Here is a 22,161-nt window from a genome sequence, read left to right as displayed (position 1 = left end):
ACATTTGAATATTAAGAGAAAAAAATTACGTTATCAGGTTTTGACCCCTGAACTAAATCCAACTCACTAGCTCCGTATTGTGTTAAAATTGAGAAGTGCAACCCAATTTCGGCTAAAGTTAAGCTTATTGTTCGTGGTGGGCCATGTTCTATTATATTTTCATAATTATCATAAATCCGTGTTATGATATAATGCGTTGAATACATTCGCTTTGTTTTTCCTGCGGTTAAACGTCTCACTTCCGAAGTACATTATACGTATCATATTTAATTTAAATCATTTGGCCCTGCAGCGAAAGCACCTGTGAAGCACCGTCGACATCCGCTACAAATCCCGCCCCCTTTCACCGAGACGTGTCTTTCTATTGGTCCTCCGCTTGAGCGACGTCCCCGGCGTGCCCCAGGTAGTCCCGTCATCATCGGCGGGGCACGACGCCGAAGCCACTCCGCCAACATTGCAGAACGCTATGCGGTCGCTCCAACGAGGGGACACGCCGCACTAGAGTCGGCTTTTAACCCCGTTTCCCGGCGCCTCGGCCCCGAGGAACGTCCCGCGGAGGTTCGGCCGGCTTAGAACCGCGAGCAGGACGACGTTAGCAGGCTCCGCTTCGGACATTTCCCCTGACTTAATCCCTCGAACACATCCGTATTCCCAGCCGTCATTGGCGACAATGCGTGTTTAGAGCTTTTTCTACTCTCTTTTGGAGGCCTTTATTTTTACTAACACTTTGTTTGTTTGCTTTTTTTTTTCACAACGCCATGGTGGATTTCATTCGGAAGACTTTTGTGGTCCCCGAAATCAAGCCGCTGGATTTGTATGACTGCACGAAAGCCAAAATATGCTCAAGTGTCGCCTGGTTGTTAGCGAAGTCCTACGGCAGCGCAGGTAAGGTTCCGCAGGCCCCGAAGACGATGCTTGTTGCTTCGGTGGCTTTTTTTCCGTGATTTTATATGTTGAAAATGAGCTTTTGTCACCTTTTTTCATGAGCGCTTTTTATGGGCTACTCAGCGATTTTGAGCACAAAGAGACGTCAATGAACGCGAGAAAGCACGCTTTGCTTCAGCTTGTGTTGCCTCGACATTATTTTATTTTATCTTTAAAAAGGACAAGTCCTTTAGAATGGCTTTTTATCTGGTGGGAAATGCCATTTTGGGCGTGGATAATGTGCTGCCTCTCAAGGATGACAGGCCCTGTAACACTTGACATTAGCCAAACTGTGGCTCGCGAGCCCTATGCGGCCCACTGCCTGGGGTTTATGGACCCATAGCAAGAAGCTTCAATTCAGTCAACATTCTGTTGCATCTCTTCTTTAACACCAGATGGAGCAAGTCAGTTTAGAAGCTAACTGAATTAGCTCAGGGGTCAAGAACCTGCCAACATGTTGTGATAAATGTTAGAAAAAAATGGGCAATGACAGTATTTTAGTGTAAATGTGATGAATGTAGTTATCTTGGTTGTGATTTTCTTGACTGTTAGCTGATGAGTCATATTTTCTTTGTTTTGACAAGTTTGTTTCAGTCGCGTATATTTTTGGGGGGGTAGTATTCTAATAGTGCTGGATTATTTGATTGTTTCACTGTCATTGACAGTTATTGACATTAAAACCATTTCAGCTGGGAAGGCTGGTATGTTAAATCAATGCAGGAAACGGAAGAATTTCAGTATTTTGTTTAAAATTGAGCTCTCTTTGTTGGCTGTCTTTATGATATAAAGATGGTTTCAGTAGTGTACATATATTGCAATATCCTATTACCTCTAAATTTTGAGTTCTAGACATCAAAATCCAATTGGAGTGCTCATGTTTCATAGGCTGAGGGTTTACAATGTGTACACTACATTTATAAAAAAAAAAAAAAAACGCAAACTGCATATTTAATGTTATGGAGAGTAGCAAACTTTGAATAGTACCGCGTTAACATGATGGTTTCAGGTTTTACTGGTAGCCCTCCCAGTTGAAATAGACGTTCCGTGTATCGTTGTCAACTTCCTCACAGGCATAATAGGACACTACTAACGCTAGTAAGGGAACACTAGCTGTTATAATTTCATGACCCAAGGCTATTATTACTCACCAACACACCCATCTTTGGAAAAAAAAATAACTTAAGAATCATAAGATGCCTTCCACCTTTTTAAAAGTCTCTTAACGCTAAATAGCTAACAAAATGGAGCTCTGCAATTATGGACTAGAACCCATTTGCAGATTTCTCCATACTGCAAAAGATTTTTGCGTCGACTTTTGCGGTTTATCAGTGTATTTTTCTGTTCCGTTAATTTGTCTCAAATCTTTTTTTTCCCAAGAAATCACATTTCAGTTTTTTTTTCGGTCCAGGTGCGCTGTGGTAACGTTTTCCGCTTAATCCTGGTAATCTTGAGAGGGCGTGAGTGGTGTAGCGTGTTATGTACAAAACAAAGCTCGCTTACACAATTGCAGGCTCCGTCCGGATCCCCCCGCAGTAGCCGCTCTGTTTGCCCTCCCCCCTCCCCTCCTTTCCTAGCCCCGCCCTCTAGGTCAAAGTCATTTCCCGGGCCTCCGGTTTGCAAAAGTTCCGCCGGCTCAAAGATCGCCACGGTCAAATCCCGCCTCCCCCGAGGACGATCCGTCCGCCGTCTTGTCATCCCGACGCCGAGCTATGTTTTGCACTCGGGCGAAGGCCGTCGCGATTGTGCGGCGTGGGGAATTCGGGACCTGCCCTTGACGCCGGGCGACTGACGAATGACTCAGAGCGACTTTTCGCCGAGACCAGAAACTCTGGATCGGCCTGTTCTCGTCTAAAAGACTCAGACGACTCGTGTACTACGGGGAGCTCGTTTAACTCAATGGCCGTCATTAACGGCGCTAGCAGGCGTTCTCTGACCGTCCTTCCCAGTTTCAATGAATTGGATGTCTATTGTAGTCAATAGCAAGCATGAAATATTCTATATTCAAGGCTTGTTTGCATTTAGTATAGAAATGTAGTACACAGATCGTGTAGGAGTACATTAGCGTGGAGTACATTGGCAAGATCTAGTCTTGTACTGTATACTCAATGACTAGAGAGTAAACAAGAGTAAGAAGAAGGTGATATCCTGCTCAGCTCCATCCGTCTCTCCTGCTGACTCACCATAGCGACCGCCCGTCAATGGATGAGTAATCATTCCGAGAGGATTGGGAGCAATTTAATTGCCACAAAAGAGCTCTCGTCTTACAGCAGGTTGAGTCTAAATTTAAAAGTTGGCTTTTAACCAGCCAAAAAGCACAACGATACTAAAAACAAGAGCGGCTGGCTGACTACCCGTTAGGTTTCAATCTTGCGACCTCATCCGATACCGGCCCATACTCCAAAATTAGCCGTATTGACCACCGTTACCGGCTATCATTGCTTAATTAATTGAAACAACCACATTTGATGAATACATATTCCTCATTTTATCTATTTTCCTGATCAGTGATGTAATCTTTTCAATGTAGTACTGATTGCCCCAAGTGGAGCCTCCCGTGACCCCATGGTTGTGTTTTCCGTGTGACTAGTTCGCCCATATCTGTAGCCGGCAGGCTAGCTCGTACGCTCGATAAGGCGCACACGGCAATCAAACGCAGAGCCCCGTTTGGTAATTGCCAGGTCAATACTTATGGCAATCATTGGCTTGTGGCGCCACGGTGTCCGCCGTCACGTGAAGTCCAATCCGGCTCCCCTTTCGGCAGCCTCGTGACGTTTGTCATTTGCATCCTGATTTGCTTCCTGGTCGAGTTTTTCATGCGCGTTGGAGTCATCTGTTTTGCCAGCCAATAAGTTAGCAAAAATGTGACCCTAAATTGCCCCAAAATGTACAGTTGGCGACCCCACAACGACAAAGTGACGTCTAGTGCCGTCGATGGCAGCCGTTGGAAAGCCGGGGTCCAACGAGGCCCCGAAGCAAAATGCTTTTAACGTCCGTGGTTTTAATCGCGGGAGCTGGGCGTCTTGTTTTGGCGAAAGTGAACGGATCGTTTGCGTGACTTACGATGACATGACATTACACGTGGACGCCTCCTATTGTTTACACGCTTGGGTGTAATCTAAAGCACCCAGACACACTTTCTGTTTACCCAGGTCCTTTTAAGTGGTCTGTCACTGGGATAATGTGGAAGCAAAAAGTAGCTAATGCTAAACGTTTTATCTGCAAGTGTATTTTCTAGCATAGTTTTTCTGCCCAAAAATCAACGGAACCTCTTGTTAGCCGATGTATTGCTAACCAAACTGTGATGCTAAAAAAAAAAACATTTCCAGGTTTTAAGTCAAAGTCTATAAAATAAGGAGGAATACGTAGAGATAGTAATTAAAGGATGTTAAGTATAGTGAAGTGGAATTTGAGAGTACAAAGTCGTGTCTTGTTTTGCATTGCAAATCGGTTGGCTTTGCGTCAGGTTTTAACCGCATGTGGAGAAACCAGTTAAAAAGTGGGCGCGTTAGCTTTGTTTTCAGTCATTTGTTTGCCGGAAAACCAGTCGGAGCAGATGCGCTGAAGGTATTCGGAGCTAACCTGTCATAATGTATCATACACTTTTTCCCTGTATATACTTGATAGTTTACTCTTTACTGCACATTTTGATGATGTTCAATTTAACATGGACATTCAAATAGATTGGTTGACCTGCAATGGGAAGAGGCCTTGATGTTCATGTGCTTCACTAATATAAAAACGATGAAAAGAGATTGGTCTATTTTTTGGTCATTTAAAAAAAATGCCGTCATGGGCCACGGTGAGGAAAAGGTTGAGGGACCACTGATGTAGGCCACAATATTGACCATTTTGTATAGCCATGATTTATGTGTCCATGAAATGATGATATTCTTGCGCCCCGGTACACGGTCGATTGGTCGCCCGGAAGGTTATTGATAATTACCATTTAAATCGTTGCTCAAATTCCCTAAATACAAACTGCAAATGACTAGTCATACTTAATGCCCTAGTAATTATTAGCCTAAAGAAAAGCTCCAAATTTCCCGGACTTTGATTGTTTTTTGTTGGAGAACTTGTTAAGACCCTGACTGACGTCGCTTCTTAAAGGGACAACGCATGTACATACAAACTCTTCTACACTCACACGTCGGCTCAGTGAAACTGCTCAGGGCCATTGTTGGCTTTTATTCATGCGTAGACCGTCTTGTTTTACCTTGTTTTGTCGCCGGTCTTTTGGTCGCCCGTTGTTTGGGTCCGGGCGACCAAACGACCAGCGACCAAAAGACCGTCGACCAATCGACCGCACACGTTACGCCCCCCCTTAGTAAGACTAATAATGATATTTTTTTGCATTAATAAACTTCATCCAAAACGTTGACGTCTCTGCTTTGGTCTCCCATTAGAGAATGTCCCCGCTGAGCTGCGAGAGCCGTTCTACCGCGACCAGTACGAGCAGGAGCACCTGAAGCCGCCCGTCACGCGCCTCCTGCAGTCGTCGGAGCTTTACTGCCGCGCTTACGGCCTGCTGCTGCTGGGCGCCGGGCGAGAGCAGGCGCAGCCCAAAGACAACGCCGCCCTGCTGCGGCTGCTCGCCGACCGAGGCCTGCTGTCCAAAGAGCCCGACTCGGCGCCCACCGACGCCGACCTGAGACGCCAGCCCGTCAAAATGGTGAGTTTTCCTTCAAGCCGAGTGCTTTTGAAACCTTGTTTAAGTTTAGCTAACTGAAGAAAAATTACACATGCTAAACCTTGTATCCTCACTTGCGTCCATCTCTTACTGTATTTTCTCGCATATTAGCCACCTCCACGTATAAACCGTACCCTTAAAATCGTTGAATTTTACAATTTCTCTCGTATAAGCCGCCCCCTGATTCACAATTTTCACCTCCATATTCATGGTTTTAATAGGAAGCGAAAACGTGTTACTTTGAAGGGAAAATTTCAATAAAAATCATCGCACTAAAGGGCGTTGCCTGCACGTAGTCAAATTCAAAAAGGAAGTCATGTGAGCAGTACACCAGGAAGCGTGTCCGTAGCCGTCTCGTTTGCCATCCCTAGGTAAAATGGCGGCGCCCTGAGCGAGCAATGGCAGGCACAAGTGAGTTTTTTCAAGTTTTATGCAAGATATTTTTTTCTTGCAGATCATTCATAGACGTCAAAATTAATTTTGTTTAGCGTTGTATCTGTTTATCTTTTCTCTATTTTGAAATAAACGACCGTATCGGCCGCATTGTCTTGCGTAAAGGCATTTCGTCTTTGTCACCTTGCGGTTTCGTGCACGTCAAGTCTAATTTATGCGCATATAAGCCGTACCCTCGATTCGGTCGTTTTTTTAGCGACAAATACGGCTTATATGTGAGAAAATACGTTAAATCCTAATTCAAATGCATGAAGTAAATGAACACAAATCAACGACGCACTGGTCCGACCGGTCGCGTGTAGCGTTGCATTCGGGTCCTGTTTGTACTTTGATTCACGGGATTAAAGGCCCTCCTGAAAGACCCCCGTGCTCCCCTCCCCCACCCTCACATTTCCCCTCGCTCTCATTCTGCTCATCCCAGAGGATGAGTGGATCCAGCTGCTGGCACAACGACAGCCACCCACTTTTCCCCCCCCTGACGGCAAAAGACAATCCACCTTTATGCCATTCTTCTCATTCAAACGGTGGATATTAATCTCTGGACATGTCTATTAAGTAGCCACGTATTCTAATGGATGCTCCCTAAGAGGACAATAGAAGGGAAATTGTAAATTGAGTCCAGAGAAACCGGATTGCCCTCTCATCCCCCCTTTTTTTTGACAAAGAAGCTCTCTCTCTCTCGCTCGTTCGTTCGGACGACTGTGAGAAAAAAACCCATCTTAAAGTAGTCTAGCAATTAAGTGGTCTGAAAGAAGTAGTGTTTTCCCGGTAATGTAATCTCGCGGAACCGCTAAACAACTTTCTACCTCAGCGGGAACCTTTTTTCCAGATACCGTCGAGATTAGGAGCCAACCCACGTTGACACTCGAAGGCCACATTTCATTTTTAAGACCAACCGATTGACATAGTGACTCGTGAATGAGCTTTCAAAAAAGGAAAAATGGGCAAAATATTTCTGGTGAGGGTCAATTTTGTCATGCACAATAATATAAAAGGACTATTGCTGGGTAAATATTGAGTCGTACATTCGAATGTTGCTTTTTGTACCCTCTGCTTGCTAATGTACATAACAAGGTCCACAAGTGAGTTTAGTGAAGAAGAACTTTGCTTGACCCTCTTTAATTTTTTCAAATAAATTGCTTGTTTTTAGCTTCGGACGGCGAGATCAAATGTTAGTCACGTGCAATGGCAAAATATTCGTAAGACTCGTCCGTGACGGCAAATCACCGTGCTTGTGAAAACCTGGTTTTGAAAGTGGCAGGAATTGGAGCGCGGCGTAATACTTTGTAAACTAATCCGGATCCGGCATGGCTAAATCATACTGATCTCAGAGCTCAAAATTCAGAACACTGTTGGTTTTTACAGTCTGTGTGGCCGAACCGCAAAAATACTGTCATCGCAAGTCGTCAAAAAGCTGTTTTTAGTACTGGTGTTTCTGCGTATTTTGTCCTTATTAGTCACTCCTGTAAAATATTCATTGCTTACTGTCGCATACTCATTTTAGTCCTATTTTGGACACACCTCATCAGATATGGTGTCTTTCATGTTGGTGTTTCTGCAATAATCCAACTCCAAATCCTGACCGGCAAACTCGTTATTTTGTCCGCCTGAGACTCACGAGTCTGAGCAATGTGGGTCAAGTGGTAGCCGCACTGAAGGATGGATGCGTCCTCAGTGCTGGTCTTGGCCGCTCAATGGCCTTGGAAAGACGGCAATCCGATTTAGTAGAAAGCTTGGCATCAAGCATCTCTCACCCAATCTGATGAGAAGAACGTTGTAGTGCAAAAACTGAATTGGAAGCTTTTTTTCCCTAATCAAATGACTCGATGAGTCATAGCAGCACGACGACAGAGCTTGGCAGGATATACGTTGTTAGATGCCACCCTCTGGAAGAGCGTCAACTCAAGATTATCTTGGAAAAATCCAAGGGGAATTGAATCTGAAAAAGCAACAGTATCTGTTTACGAAAGCCACACATTGCGATATGATCATAGCAGGACAAAGTGTCATACCGCGCTGAAAATATACAATTGTTGCAACTTATCAAAAAAATTCACACGCACTTGGAACAGGGCATTTGTTTTCATTTGTAAAATGGGATTTTAATCACGTTTAAGAACTATTAAATCCATTGAATTTAGAGCTATAAATCCAGAAAGATAATGCAGGGTTTTCCAAAATATATGTAATATTTATATTTACCCTACTGAAGTCAACTTTGCAGACCCTAAAGCGATGGCATAAAAGTTAAAAAAGAAATCACAACCAAGGTCAATCAATTCATTGCATTGTATTTTTTTCAAAGGTTATTTTACAAAATTGTTAACAGCAATTCTACACAAATTGGCTTAAATTTGTCAGGTTTTGACCCCTTAAGTGCTAAACTCCATCTGGCATCAAAACTGACAATATAACTTGAATTTCAGCTTCTTATGCGGGCCACATTCAAAGATATTTGTATATTTTGCCGTGAGGCAATACAAACTCCTCGCCTGCTATTTTGCTAATGCTGTATTTTTATAGGATACAATTATAGGTCTACTAAAAAACTAATTTGTTAGCCCTGAAAGGAGAGCAGCTGATAGTAGGTTATGTTTGTATGTGTGTGGGTGCATAACGCCGCGTCCCGTTGAGGATCAAGATAGGTGAAGATTAGAGATAATCTGCCACGCAGACTCAACGTCACGACCCGTGATTGGATGACACAGCGGGCCGCCGCGCAGCGGTCGGCCTATCAACGACAAACTCATTTAGTTCTTGTCAATTTACAGTCTAAGACGTACTGTGTTGTGTACTTTGTTTTTATTGGCTATTTAATCACAGCGCTGTGTTGGCAAATGTGAAAATCAACCCAATGGGTGATCAAACCCAGAATTTCTTTGTTTCCTTGATTAACCTTTTATAGGGCAAATTGCTATTTTTTTGCCATTAATATTAGTAGTATTAAATAATGTTCATTTCATTATCTTATCTGTGCAATTCTATTTAATTACTTGAGGCATTTTTTCACTTCTGATGAAGCAAATAATAATGACTCACCCGTGAGTTATATAATAATATTTAGATTAGATTAGATAACTTTATTCATTCTGTATTCGGGAAATTCACTGTTGCAGTAGCAAGAGGGTGAGAATACAGACACAGGAAAAGACATTTTAGACATAAATAAATAGGTAATAAATAAGTAAATAAATAAACAAATAAGCCTGTTGCATGAAAAAATATATATGTGTATGTGTGTGTATATGTATATATCTATACACGTGTGTGTCAGGCTCTTTAGCAAAACAAATGGCTGAGTGTTAAGACCTACCATATGTATACATGTACATCTATGTATGTATATATATATTTATATATGTATGTATGCGTATATATATGTATGCGTATATATGTATGTATGCATGCGTATATATATGCATGTATGCGTATGTGTGTGTATGAATGCATATATATATATATATATATATTTCAGCAACACGCTTATTTATTTATTAACTTACTTATTACCTATCTATTTATGTCTAAAATGCCTTTCCTATATCTGCGTTCTCACTTAACATTCCGACATTTCGTGACAGCTGATGGGAGTATATAAAATACTTGATAATACTTGTGCTCACCGATTATGACTGAACCAGCGCGCATAGTTAGAATTTTTATTTTTTGTACATGTCCCTCCCCTGTACAAAATACTCCTTGTGGGCCCCAGACTTGCCTGATCCCTGTTTTTTCCCCCTCAGTGGGCACGAGCAGGGGGTGGGCTGAGTTAAGTCATATTTCAGACATAATCGGGCCACGCCCTCCTCATAATCTTGCTTAACGAGCCAAAAAAAAATGCCTCGCTTTTGTTTGCCTGCAGAAGTCTATCCAAATTGCTCCATTGACCAGGTCACTAAGGAGCTCGGGAGCTCGGACATTTTTTGCCCGTCGGGGCCGAGGTGCATTGTGGGTCAGCTGGCCGGTCGTCATGGTGACCTGGCAACCTCTGCCTCCCTCACGCATTCTCGAGTGGCTCCTCACTCATTAGGGAGAAATCGGGCTGGCAATTGTACCAACCAACACTTTTCATTTTAGCTGATGAATGACACCTTTGATGAAAGGCCGTCCATCCTCTTGTGCATTTTGCTTTGGCTGATTTCCGCTTTCATCTCTTGCTGCCACGTCTGCCGGGCGGGGAAGTGGGCGTGTCGCAATATGGATTTCTTTTGTTTTGTACGCTCACTGGGATCACGCCGTCCTTTTAAAGTGTCTCGTGAGGCAAACTCCCTGCTGCATCATTCCTTGTGCTGATAGGAAAATTGCTCACAGACACTCAGAAGTGATTTTTTTTTATCTGACTGTTTAATGCTCATTTGATACAATTTTTACCAATGCCCCTCCACTTTTGCTTACAACAACATATTCTACTTATTTCTCTGATGAAATAATACTAAATATTCTTGGCAAAATCTGACTTTTTTGTCCTATATTTCAAGTGTTTAATCTTCCCATTACAACAATGTCACAACGATGTCCACTATTCATTTCATTCATTCATTTTCTGAACCACTTTATCCTCACTAGGGTCGATGGGGGTGCTGGAGCCTATCCCAGCTGACTCTGGGCCAGAGGCGGGGGACATCCTGAATCGGTGGGCAACCAATCGCAGGCCATGAGGAGACAAACAACCAATCACAGTCATTCGTAGGGGCAATTTAGAGTGTCCAATCAGCCTAGCATGCATATTTTTTGGAGTGTGGGTGGAAACCAGAGTACCTGGAAAAAACCCACGCAAGCCTAGGGAGAACATCCAAACTCCACACAACATATTCTACTTTATTCTTGGAAAAATCTGACTTTTTTGTCCTGTATTTGAACTCTATCTAATCTTCCCATTCTACAACAATGTCACCATCTACAATATTTGATCTCTTATTCAAGTTTTGCGAGAAAAGAAATACTGCCGATATGCCCTAACATTTCCTTTCCCTGATTTTTTTTATTATCATTATTTTTTTTTAAAAATAAGATAAGAGTGGTTATGCTAACCTTGATATGTTCAGATGGTGATCTGCTGTGAGAGGATTATCCACTCTTTCATCAGCATCCAGCCGCCGGCCCATTTGTCCTATTTTTCTGCTGCTGCAGCGTAGAGAGTAAAGCTCCCACAGACGCGGCCGGCCGGCCGGCATACCCAGGCATTCCTGCCCTCGATGAGCACGTCAGGAAGAGGCAGCGTTGGCCCCAAAAAAAAAAACTGTCAGACCGGCCCTTGCAGGCAAGCGACCCGCAAAGGTCAGCACTTTAGCGGCCGAGGCTAACGCCGGCACGCGAGCGAGCGAACACGTGGCCGGACCGAGCCCAATTCCACGTAGGAAGGTCTAGTAGCCCCTAAAGTGGAATTAACGCCGCGTCAAAGGGAACAGGCACTGATTTGTACAGATTAGGATCAGGATCGAAGAATGGAACCCATGACCAGAATTTGCCGTGTGTGGGAATTCGTTAATGAGGAAGGAGACTGATGTTGTTTTTCTGGAAAAATGGGCCTCGCAGGGGTGTTGGAAAGAAGTCCCTTAGACGTCAGGAAATATGTTTTCATTTTTTTTGGTCTGTGAATTACGCAGTCATGTTATCAAGGCGATTTTATTTATTTTTTGGATCCAGATGTCCAATTCAGCTGACAACAAAACCTCTTACAGGGGAAAAAAAGCTAGCCTGAAGTCTCGAGGTACACAAACGCAACCACTTAGCAAGCTAACAGGTTTATACAGTTAAGACATTCTATCTGAGTTGTCTTTTATTTAAGTCTTGCCATTGGAATGGTGAGGTAGGCATGAAAACGTGGATTCAATAAACTCCTTTTGAAAGTCTGTGACCTGCGACTCAAAATACAAATAATCCTCCATTTGCTACACAAAAGAAAAAAAGGCCACGGACTCGAATAGCGCATAAATGTAAATTGCTGATCTGCTTCCAATGTAATGATTTAACGACAGGACACACAAGTCCAAAGTTCACCTGCTATGAACTGACGTGTTTGCTTGTTTAGGACCTGAACTGTCATTTTGCTGACTCACGTGGATTTTAGTGACGTCTAGTGGAGACTTTGTGTAATGCAATAACAACAACAACAATGTTTGTGGGTCTTGGCTGTCTAAGACAGTTTTAAACATTTTATAGCAAGTTCCACCTCTAAAAATAGCAAAGTAAAAAATGTGCATTTAATATATATTATATTATAATATTCAGTCTTGCTCATATCACACTTTGACAGCCATTTTTTTTTTCACTTAGCAGGAACCCAGTGTGGAATTTAAAAAACATTTTTTAAACGTCCCCCTTCTTTTGCAGAGTGCCCACCTGGCCGTGATGGACGCCCTGATGGCGGTGGGAGCCTCGGAGACGGTGACCTCGGCGAAGACGAAAGAACTTCTGGGTGGGGCTTCCAGTTGGGAAGATGCTCTGCTTCACTGGGTCAACGCGGTGAGTTCCGCTTTCGGCTCAATCCCAATCCAGAAACCTTTCGGAATGGCAGAGTTTTGTTTTAACACGTTTCCAATTCCTTTTGTCAGCTCAACCAGAAACTGAGGGAACTTTCCGAAAGATCCCAAAGCGACCAAACGCCTCAAGCCGTCCCAGAAAATGAGGCCCAAGCCCTTCAGCCCGCTGTAAGTATTATTTATTTATTTATTTATTTGTTCTTTCTGCTGATGTTGCAAGCTTGTAAATATCTGCCAGGGGTGATATGTACTTGTCCGCTTATTTTGCAACGGTAGACATTCACATCGACCCGAAATAAATCTGACGATCCTTTTCTTTCCCCCCCGAGAAGCATCGCTGTCCTTTTTTCTTTGTGTGACTGTTGTTTCCTTTCAGGCTTTAAATCTCTCTTTGTGCTCCTGTCCTCCATTTGTCCTCTGTCTCCTTCCTGTCCTCAAATGCCCTTCTGACAGTGTCCTACTCGCTGGTACTGGAAACTAGTTCCTGTAAGTTTCCCTTTTCTTGCTCTCTTCCTTTTCCTTCTTCCTTCGTCCATCCATCCATCCAGTCGCCGTCAAATGTATCTGCCAATGTCTGACAGGTTAGGTGTTTACTTTCTTTTTTTTGTTGGGGTGTGTTGTTAGTTTTTTATGCATTTCATTTATTTGGAGTCGAGCAAGTGCAGGTGCTGCGACACGGTTGATGAGCATGCGAGCGGCAGCGCGGTGGCCAAGTGGCTTGCACGGCATGTCTGAATGTTATAACAGCAGTGGTTTGTTTACTGTCTGTGGGAATATGCGCTCACTCCTGCAACTCTTTTGGTTTTGGTCCAATTTTCCTTGTGGAGAGGAAGGTACTTGCATGTACAGTAATCCCTCCAATATCACGGTTAATTTAGACCAGACATGGCCGCGATAATCGAAAAAGTAGGATCACCTCTATTTAAAATAAATAAAAATAAATAAATAATAATAATAAAAAGTAGATATTTTATTTAACTTCAGTGCCGAGTCCTCTCATTTTTAGAACTTAAAAAAATGAATAAATACATTTTTGTTTTTTTCTTCAGTGTTGGGTCCTAGTAGAAAGAGTAGCTTCCACTTACGAGTTTCAGTGTGGATTTTCACATTTTTATGAACTTTAAATAAAATAAAAAAATAATGGCAAAAAAAAAATTGCAAAGTAGTGAATTCGCAATAAGTGAAGTCGTGATAATTGAGGGATTACTTTATTTATTTACTACCTGACCCTTTTTTTACACAACGTATCACAGTGGTCCCCAAACTATTCCATAAAGGGCCGCAGTGGGTGCAGGTTTTCGTTCCAACCGGTAAGAGGAAACCTTTCCACCAATCTGGTGTCCTACAAGTGCAATCGGTGGATTGCAGTCAGGTGCTTCTTTTTTTCAGCAGAAACCTCATTGGTTAAACTGTTTGTGTTGGATCGGTTGGAACAAAAACCTGCACCCACAGCGGCCCTCCAGGACCGGTTTGGAGACCTCTAACGTATCATATTGGTTGTATAATACGTTATCTGTTTACCTTATACGTCACATTATGTTAATTTTTTTCACTAGGAACACTGAAGGCTGGAGACTTGGCATGTTATCAATACATCATGTACTTTTTGCACTTTTCATCTTCAGCTGTCAATGAGTTAGAAAGAAAAAAAAAAGTCAAACGAGCATGTAATTTAAAGATTCGATGGCCCAGTCCCAGTATCACCTCAGAAGTTACTTTACTCAATTGGATAGATTTTATTTGACTGGGCCAGAACCCGTAAGCAATTTGTTAAATGACCCAGAAAAGCACAAAACAGCCTTAATCCCATTATGCTTTTGGCCAGAAAGTTAGTCAGTAGTCAGTCAAATTTTATTTGCTTCCTTATCTCTGATTGGTTGCCAACAAACTCCAGGTGTACCCTGCTTACTGCCCTTTACTGGCTGGGATAGGCTCCAGCACCCCCATTGTGAGGCTAAGCGGGCCGGGAAATGAATGTTTTTGTGTCTGGCGATTCCGTTGAGACACACGACTTCTTCCGGACCCTTACATTATTAGTTTCAACTATGCAGAGTCAAAACACGAATAAAAAAAGTTATATTTACTGTGCAATTTTAATAGTTATTAGTCTTAACTTATTTTTGACAAGATTCTATTATTGAGCCTGCTAGTAGGACAGAAGACGACTTCTCACAAGGCTCTTTCCTGTATTTGAAAACTCTATTTTGTTCACTTAACAGTGTGTTAAATATAATTTTCAAAGTGCTTTTCACTCATCTTATTCCTTTGATTGGTGCTTTTCAGCTCCGCTATAGAAAGGACAAAGTTCAATCCAAACAGGATCCGTTTTTTCCGGCGGTGAAGGAAGTCCCGGACCTGTCCACCGGCTGCGCCATCGCCGCCGTCGTGCATTACTACTGCCCCGGCTTGCTGCGACTCGAAGGTGAGGAACGTGCGCGAGGGTGCCGCCTCTGAGCTCGGTCCAAGGCATCTCTGGTGGTCTTCTCCCGCCAGACGTCTGCATGAAGGAGAGCATGTCGCCCGCCGACAGCTCGTACAACCTGCAGTTCATCCGCGAGTTCTGCGACGGCTGCCTGAAGAGCTGCTGCCACTTGGCCCTGGAGGACATGCTGTATTCGCCACCAGAGCTTCGGGTAGCCACGCCGGTCCTCTGGATGATCTCTCGCCGATGAAATCCAAAAGTGTTGATCCATTTCCGTGCTCTTTGCTCAGGTCAACACGTTGAGTTTTCTAGCGGAGTTGCTGCACTGTTTTGAAGTCCAAAGGCCGGATTTTGTTCAACCAGTGGAGACGTTTGGTAAGGATCTCATTTTTGATAATATTGCTGTTTTTGGTTTAAGATGGTACTAGTGAAGTCCATAAGGTTTATATATTTTTTGACCACAGGGGCCGCCTGATGATGTTTCTCGCCAAAATAAAATTCAAATATCATGTAAGCTCGAGGACCACATACATTTAGAAGAAAAAAAATCCAATCACATTGAAATCAAACCTATTTTTATTTAAACAAGAGAATACTTTGTGTTTTCCTTTCTAATTAAAAATAAAGGAAAGTAGCCCTTTTAGATTTTTTCATTATATTATTACAAATGCAAAAAGCTTATTGACTTCCCCTATTAAATAGATCAAGAAAATATTTGTTTCTGACCCTTTCAGGTGACGGTAAACCACTATTCCTTTTTAATTTTTTTATTATTACAGATAAAAAGCTTATTTACTTCCCCTCTTTAATAAAATCATAAAAATATAAGAAAATATTTGCGTCTGACCCTTTCAGGTGACAGTAAACAGCTATTCCTTTTATTATTTTTATTATTGCAGATAAAAAAGCTTATTTACTTCCCCTCTCTTTAATGAAATCCTGAAAATATTTGCTTCTGACCCTTTTAGACGACAGTAAACAGCTATTCAAATGTTGACCCTGAAGATGGATTATTTCTGCTCATTTCAAAAAGTAGAAATATATATAAGATGCACTTTCAGGTTACATCACCACCTTGGAACCAAAGTCCCTGTATTAGTACAAAGTGAACTTGATATGTCATGACATCTTTCCATTTTGTGATCTTTTTCATTAGATGGTTCCGTGTTATCAGTGCCCAAGGGCGTGAACGGTAACAGGTGCGATAGCTCGGAAATAATCGCCAAATGCCATTTGGGGGACTGTAACCAATCTCTTGTTTACAGCACTTCTCCATCTATCTTCAAGAAACCCTTCCTTCCAATTTCCTCCCCTGCATCAGGTGAGACCCAGACTATCGTTCAAAATCAAATCTCATTTATTTTCATCTTGCGTTTTTGTGTTGTATGACATGCAATGATGTATCTGTGCTTGAATTGTAGCCTTGCGTTTGTTTACCTGCTTTGGAATGTGCCTGAAATTTGATAAGGCATCAATATATAGTGATAATAAAAAAAATCAATAAATAGTCATAGATAAATAACTGGTCAACATAAATATACGTCATGAGTAGTAGTAATAAGTCTTGATCGCGTTGAGTATGGTGACAGCTCTTGGGAAGAAACTGTCCTTGAGTCTGTCTGTCTTGGCTGTTATGGCTCGCTAGCGCCTTCCAGAGGGCAGCCAGGAGAGAGATTCAGACACGTGTCAGTGAAGGTGTGCTGCGTTCAAAAGTTAAACTGTTGCCAGCGTAGGAATCGGAATTGGAGTTGGACAACGTGTGCATGCTTTTACTTTTTGATTTGACTGTGCTCAGGGTCTTTGAATCAGTCTACCTCAATGTCTCACTTGGAAGGAGTCGCAAAGACGTGGAGCAAAAAAAGGTGCGTCTGTTCACCACGCCGTCACCTTTTGGATTCTAGCCAGGCTGACTCTCTTTTTTTTTTTTGACTAGCCGCCCGCTGTCGGCCATCTCCTTCAGCATTCCCTTCGGCCTGGACAGCGACGTGGACGTGGTGATGGGCGACCCGATCATCACGCGCTCCGTCAGCTCGGACCAGCTTCACCGGGCCGGGAGCAACTTGGCTTCCAATGGCGTGCACAGGGCGTCCTGGTCCGCGCCGAGCGCCAGCGCCGCTCTTCCGACGGGAGCGGAGAACGGCGTCGGAGAAGCGGAGGCGGGGGAGCTTCCCACCATCGAAGAGGCTCTTCAGATCATTCACAACGAGCGGAAGCTGGAGCCCCGCTTGCATCCCGACGGCGCCCCCGACGGATTCTACCTGCACTCTCCGGACAGGCCCGCCGACCCGGTCAGTCGTTCCGCCCCGACGCCCTCGGGAATGGGGCGGCGGGCCGCCGAAGAGCCCGCCCGGACCAGGAACGCGTCCGAGTGCTCTCGCGACGACGACTCGGTCCTGCGGGACGGCAGCGTGGACTCTGACGCGTCCGAAGACGCGCCGCGGGCTCGGTCCTCGGCGTCGGACAGCGGCGTCAAGATGACCAGCTTCGCGGAACGCAAAAAGAAGCAAGGCGGCGATCCCCGCCGAGCCGGCGGCGACGCGTCCGTTCCCCGCGCCGCCTCGTGGGACGTGAAGTTCGAAGAAAGCCCCGGCAAGAGCCCCGGGCTCAACAACGAAATGTCCGAGCTCGGGGTCCGCCTGGAGGAGAAGCGGCGGGCTATCGAAGCCCAGAAGAAGCGGATCGAGGGCATCTTTGCCAAGCACCGGCAAAGGTTGGGCAAGAGTGCCTTCCTGCAGCTGAAGAAGGAGGAGCGAGAGGACGGCGAGGACGGTGACGATGGCGAGGCCCAAGGAGGCCACTCGGGCACTTCCTCCACCCAGGAGGACCTTTCCCGGTTGACCGGCGCCGGGGATCGAGAACGGCCCCCCTCTGCCAAAAGCGGGCCGGCCAAAGAGCAGGCGGGCGAAAAAGCCACGGCGCCGCTCGGCGACTACAACAACGCCGTGTCCAAGCTGACGGCGGCCCTCAGTTCGCTTCAGACCGACATGCAACGTCTCACGGAACAGCAGAACCAACTGGTGCAGAAGAAGGCGTCCTGGGTCATCCTGCCCAGCCCCAAGACCTCCACCCCGGCGCGTAGCCCCAGGGATTCCGGCAAGGACTTCAGCTCCGCCTCCCCCGCGCGGATCCCCAGGGATTCCGGCAAGGACTTCTACCCCGCCTCCCTGTCGCCGTCCCGCAAGCCGGCGAACCACGCGACACCTCCCAAGTCCCCGAAAGCGGTCCACCGCAGAACTCAGTCCGCGCCCCCAAAGAGCCCCAAACACGGCCGCCCCCCGGCCCTGTCCAGGGTCATCAACACGCCCCAGAGCGTGGACCGCATTCCGCACCTACGCCGCGGGAACCCCTCGCAATACCAAATCCAGACGTCATCCTCCTTCTCCATCGGCGACTCCGACAGCTTCGACGAACTTCGCTCTTTGGCGGCCACTCCCGTTTCCCCGGCGACGCTCACGCAGACCCGACGACCCTCGGTGGACGACGCCCTGTCCGAAGCGGGCTCGGCCGACTACGAGAGTATATTCGGCCCGGACGCCGACCCGCGGCTCTCGCGGGCCAACAGGAAGGAGGCGGCGGCAGCGACCGGTGGCTCGAGCTCCGGCGCCCCGTCGGAATGCTCCTTCGAGAGCGACGCCCCGCCGACGCTGGTCAACGGAAAACGGAGCAGCCTCGTGGAAATCTCACTGTCCTCCTTGCCAGGCGAGGCGGAGGATGACGAGGTGGCTGCGGACCCTTTTTCGGATGCCGGGAGTGACCGGAACGAGCCAGAAACGAAGGGAGGGCTCGGCTTCTTCTTTAAGGTAGGAGGACTCAAAACCTACCTGCGTTGTAAGAAATTAATTACCGTGTTATCTCACATATTAGCCGCCTCCTCGTATCAGCCATGCCCTTAAAATTGTCCTTAAAATCGTTGAATTTTACAATTTCTCTCGTATAAGCCGCCCCCTGATTCACAATTTTCACCTCCATATTCATGTTTTTAATAGGGAGTACAAATGTGTTACTTTGAAGGGAAAATCTTAAGGAAAAATCATCGTACGTGGTAATAATTGAAAAAAACGTTCATGACTCGTGGCAAAGTCTTCATTCGCAGCCTGGCCAAAGTGACAAAAAGTCTGATTTCTAGATCGACAAATAGGCTCATTTCCACCATTTTCAAATGGCTTCGTGTCGCTAGGATGTCAACGAACGACCGGAAGACGAAATGGCGCAGAAAAGAGCGGCCTTGCTTGAGAAACAGCAGAAGAGAGCCGAGGAGATGAAGAGACGAAAGCTGGAGCAGGAAAAGGAATCCAAGTGAGACTCCGCCCACTATTTGCATTCATCATTTTAATATTACCCCGGTTTCTATCGACGATTCTATCTATCCTCGCCGACCTTCTGCTCCGACCTCAACAGACCTCAGTGGATGAACATCGAGGGCTGGGGGGCCAAGAACGAAGAGGGGCCCCGAACCCCGGGAACCCCCCCGGCCGAGGGGACGCCCCAGCGGAGAGGAGATTTCACGCGGCAGGAGTACGAGCGCAGGCATCAGCTGAAGATCATGGAGGACCTGGACAAGGTCCTCCGGCAGAAGCCCACCACGGTGCGCGGCGTCAAGAAACAGAGACCAAAGAGCGTCTTCAGGGACGACTCGGCCCTCGGGCACAGCCCCGTCAAGGGTCTTGTCGGTAACTAGGCTTTTGGAATTAAACCTTCATATTTATTATTATGTTTGTATCGATACCACAGTTTAAAAAATATAGATTAAAAAACTAATCATTACTGTCATGGCAACTTTTACTTGCCAATCATCTTTTTTTTCTTTTTTTAGGCAACCGTCTAAATAAGATCTACTCCCAGTCCACGATGAACTTGTCCTCCATGGCAAATGAATCTGGAGGCTTAACCGTCAGGCGCTCTGGCAGGTAACTGGACTCTCCATTTTCCGTGCTTTTAATAACGAACACCATCACCAATTGGTCTAAAAACAGACATTGATTCCTCGCTTCACTTGTGCTTCCCTCTCGCTAGTCGTTCGCACTCTCCTTCCCGCCTCATGTCCCCGGGACGAATGAGTACTCACAACGGAGACCGGGACTGGGACAACGGCTCCACGATTTCCTCTTCCACCTCCATCCCTGAGTACACGGGTAGGTCAACTATTGGCTTCAGAGTGTCCGTCTTTTTTGTGGGGCGATAAGGTTCCCAGAGAAAGTCAAGGTCAAGGTGCATAGAAGAAAAAAATACCCTTGAGAGAGCCAACCATCTCCAGAAATTGAAGTGACTCGCAGTGACTTATTTTGTCATTTTACAAGTATAAAGAAATTTAAAGCTTTCACCATGAAGTGCAGAAATAGCAATAACAAACAAACAAATAAATAATCAGTAAATAAGTAGTCAACACAATAAGTAGGGAAGTGGACAAATAACAATAACAAACAAACAAATGAACAGATAATGGCACCTTCTTAATGAAATCCTATTTTTGTTGTTGTTGTCTTTTTTTTTAGGACCAAAGCTATATAAGGAGCCCAGCTTTAAGTCCAACAAGTTCATCATCCACAACGCCATCTCGCGCTGCTGCCTGGCCGGCAAAGTCAACGAACCCCAGAAAAACAAGATTGTGGAGGTGAGCCGAGCGCTGACATCCCACGCCCACGTCCGTCCTGACGTGCTTTTTTTTTTTTTCCTCCCAGGAGATGGAGAAGAGCACGGCCAACCACTTCCTCATCCTCTTCCGGGACGCCAGTTGCCAGTTCCGCGCCGTTTACACCATGAACCCCGAGACGGAGGAAATGACTCGGCTGACCGGCATCGGCCCGCGGCTCATCACGCTGGACATGGTGGAGTCCATCTACAAGTACAGCTCCGACCGCAAGCAGTTCACCGCCATCCCGTCCAAGACCATGTCCATGAGCGTGGACGCCGTCACCATCCCGGGACACTTTTGGCAAAAGCGCCCGGGGACTCCCAAGAAGCTCGGCACCCCCAAATAACCACACCTTGGCTTTTCAGCTTTTTTTTTTCCATCCCGGCCTGTCTTGGGGATGATTTTCCTGCGAGAACAACGCTACGTGCCAAGAAATGGATTTTTTTTTTCTCCGGCTAATCGCTTCCCTTCTCAGAGCTCCCGGATTGCCGATTGGACGCGACAACCTGACTTCACTGCCTTGCCTTTCGTTGTACAGTGTTTGGGGCTGCGTTACCCACGCTTTTCAATCCCGCTTCCCCTTTTTTTCGCTGCCTTTTCTCCTCTTTAGGGCTTGAATTTGCGACAAAGACATTTGGATGTACTCGTCTTTGCCGGAGGAATTTCGCCTCCATCGGCAGGCGCTTCTTCCCAGAAACTGGAAAGAAAACCACGAAGGAGGGCTAGTATTTGTTTATACTCTGCTAACCAATGCTGATTTGACATGTCATGAATGCTGATCACTTTTTCTTTGGGGGGAATCATTTGCTTGCAAATAGACGCTGTGTATTTCGCTTTTTGTACACATGGGAATAAGCTAGTCGTGCGTTTGGGAGAGGAGAGAGTGAGACATTTTTCTCGTGTGTCTATGACCACGAATCGATCCCATTCATGTTTGTTCGGGTTTTTTGTGGGTCGTAGCAACCGCTCGGTCCATTTAGACTCCGTCGTGTCAAATCGGAGGAATGTAAAAGGCCTAACTTTGGACCGTAACGCTTCATTTACGCCATGGTCAATTGGCCCCTAACCGCTTCCTTTGGCTGGCCTCTTGAAAATCACGGTTTGCCTCCAAACACGTTGACGTTTTAATTACTGACGCGAAGACAGGAAAATTATGAAATAAAATAAAAAGACGAAAAAAAAACAAGAATGTGCACCTAGACTATGGATGTGTATTTATTTATCAAGAGTAGTATGTGGTTATGCAATAACTTTTTTGATTCTGTGCAATCCTCCCTTGAAAATCCTTGCCAGCCAGGGGGTCTATTTATTTAGTTTGATTTAGATTTGATGTTTCATTTCAGGTTCTACTAATGTCATTTTTTTGTCCATTCAGGTAGTTTCCATTGCTGTCGTAACGTTTTTTTTTCTTTTTTTTTTCCCCTGTCATCAAATCTTTGCCAGTATGTGTACGATTCTTTCATTCATTGACTCTCCTTTGCATCAGGACCAGAATAAAAATCAATTTTAAATCATTTACCCGTTTTGTTTTCTTGTTGCAATTCTATTTTTATTGACTTTT

The 22,161-nt window shown here is 45.1% G+C and overlaps 1 protein-coding gene across 2 annotated transcripts; it reads left to right on the top strand.

The window, feature by feature from the left end:
* The first annotated feature begins 277 nt into the window (after nucleotides 1-277).
* camsap3 (calmodulin regulated spectrin-associated protein family, member 3) lies at nucleotides 278-22,114 on the top strand. 2 transcript variants are annotated; one of them, XM_077619461.1, is made up of 18 exons: nucleotides 278-885; nucleotides 5,328-5,593; nucleotides 12,398-12,529; nucleotides 12,619-12,714; nucleotides 13,000-13,032; nucleotides 14,830-14,968; nucleotides 15,040-15,179; nucleotides 15,259-15,343; nucleotides 16,125-16,167; nucleotides 16,234-16,289; nucleotides 16,764-16,830; nucleotides 16,902-18,768; nucleotides 19,146-19,264; nucleotides 19,367-19,638; nucleotides 19,782-19,875; nucleotides 19,982-20,100; nucleotides 20,461-20,579; nucleotides 20,647-22,114. In XM_077619461.1, exons 1-18 carry the CDS (start codon nucleotides 759-761, stop codon nucleotides 20,944-20,946), a joined length of 4,074 nt encoding a protein of 1,357 aa, XP_077475587.1. In that variant the 5' UTR covers nucleotides 278-758; the 3' UTR covers nucleotides 20,947-22,114. The 2 variants fall into 2 exon arrangements, with proteins under 2 accessions (XP_077475587.1, XP_077475589.1); XM_077619463.1 differs by lacking the exon at nucleotides 13,000-13,032 and having other exon boundaries at nucleotides 280-885.
* The last annotated feature ends 47 nt before the right edge of the window (nucleotides 22,115-22,161 follow it).

The sequence above is a fragment of the Stigmatopora argus genome, chromosome 14 (genome assembly GCF_051989625.1).
Source record: "Stigmatopora argus isolate UIUO_Sarg chromosome 14, RoL_Sarg_1.0, whole genome shotgun sequence".
In the NCBI taxonomy this organism is placed as follows: domain Eukaryota; kingdom Metazoa; phylum Chordata; class Actinopteri; order Syngnathiformes; family Syngnathidae; genus Stigmatopora; species Stigmatopora argus.
This window is presented reverse-complemented; position numbering and strand designations above follow the sequence as displayed.